At 45.9% G+C, this 1707-nt stretch overlaps 1 protein-coding gene across 1 annotated transcript; it reads left to right on the top strand.

The window, feature by feature from the left end:
- Positions 1 to 478: 478 nt before the first annotated feature.
- Positions 479 to 1279, top strand: LOC115234107 (the record flags this gene model as incomplete). Its single annotated transcript, XM_029804863.1, has 1 exon — positions 479 to 1279. A coding segment is annotated over exon 1 (801 nt), but the record flags the coding sequence as incomplete, so codon positions are not given.
- Between the last annotated feature and the right edge of the window lie 428 nt (positions 1280 to 1707).

Raw genomic sequence — 1707 nt, 5'->3', positions numbered from 1 at the left:
AAATACATTATAAATAATTACATACTTTTTCTTAAAAACAATTATGTTCAAAATTGAAAAGTTGAATTTAATCGATAAATTTAAACTGTAAATTCAACCGACAAATCTGAACGGTAAGAGCCGCGATCAAAACCCGAGCGAGAATAAACATCGTCGCGATCAGCCGATCGGCACGTGACCGCGTGATCATAATAAAGAAAAAGGTGCGTGATCGCATTCTCTTCTTAGAAAGAAAAAGTGTGACAAACACCTATATTCTCGAACATTCGGTGCCGAAATCCTCTTATGATGGAAATCGGTCGACAGCGACTCTGATCGAAAACCGGAGGAACTCTGGGAAGATATTGTCGTTCATATCCTTGTGCAAAAATTAGATCCGTTAACGCAAAAAGCGTGGAAAATAAGCATAAGCAATACAGATGTCCCGCCGTCTTACGAGACTTTAAGCGACTTTATTAAGTCTTGCACTCGCGCGTTAATGGCATCCGCTCCAGGATCAGCCGTTAAAACCGGTGTAAAACCAATCGCAGCCTCGCGAGTTCATTCCGCAACCGCATCCGCTAATGCACAATCGCAGTGCTCGCTGTGTCCAGCTCGACACTTTGTTCATATCCTTGTGCAAAAATTAGATCCGTTAACGCGAAAAGCGTGGGAAATAAGCATAAGCAATACAGATGCCCCGCCGTCTTACGAGACTTTAAGCGACTTTATTAAGTCTCGCACTCGCGCGTTAATGGCATCCGCTCCAGAGTCAGTCGTTAAAACCGGTGTAAAACCAATCGCAGCCTCGCGAATTCATGTCGCAACCGCATCCGCTAACGCACAATCGCAGTGCCCATTATGTACAGAGCGACACTTTCTTAATGTATGCCCTACTTTCGTGAGCAAGAATGCGAGTCAACGTCGAGATATCGTCAAGCAACAAAAACATTGTTTCAATTGTTTGAGCGCAAGGCATTCCGCACATGAATGCAAAAGTAAATATTGTCGGGTTTGTCACAAGAAGCATCATTCGATGCTACACGTTGACTCGGATTCTAGCTCAAGTGCTTTGAAAATTGCACCGTCAAGTTGCTCGTCGCCTCAAGCGTCGGATGTGACGTCTGAGGTAAATTCGCTCAACGCCTCAACCGTAACTCGAAAGCGCTCACCCGTCCTCCTAGCGACGGCCTGGGTAACAGTTCGCAGTCCGTCGGGTCGCACCGCTGTCGTTCAAGCTCTCCTCGATCAGGGCTCGGAAATGACATTCATCTCGAAAAGTTTAGCGCAAACCTTGCGCGTAAAACGCATTCGTATGCCGATTTCCGTTTCCGCCGTCGGCTGGATAAACGCGGGGACTTTTCAACACGCGACACACATATTCATTTTTCCTCGCGATTCTCACGTTCCGTCGCTGTCGACCACCGCGCTCATTATGAAATCGTTAACTTCTTATGCTCCGAGACAGAGTTTCAACTCATCATGTCGTCGGCTCTCCCTCGCTCGAAGAGGAAATTCATCGGTTTTGGGAGATCAAGGAACTCTCACTACAAAATCATCTCACACCGCAAGAAAAGTAGTGTGAAGAGCATTTTCGCTTAACGCATTCTCGCGAGTCTGACGGACGGTATGTCGTGCGGCTACCGTTCAAGAAAGGACCTCCGATTGAAATCGGAAGTTTAAACCCAGATAGCACATAAGACTAAAAGATAACGAGAAGATATCTTT

The sequence above is a fragment of the Formica exsecta genome, unplaced genomic scaffold (assembly GCF_003651465.1).
Source record: "Formica exsecta isolate Colony F162 unplaced genomic scaffold, ASM365146v1 scaffold1058, whole genome shotgun sequence".
Taxonomy (NCBI): domain Eukaryota; kingdom Metazoa; phylum Arthropoda; class Insecta; order Hymenoptera; family Formicidae; genus Formica; species Formica exsecta.
Note: the sequence above shows the minus strand (reverse complement) of the source record. Positions and strands in the feature narration are given on the sequence as shown.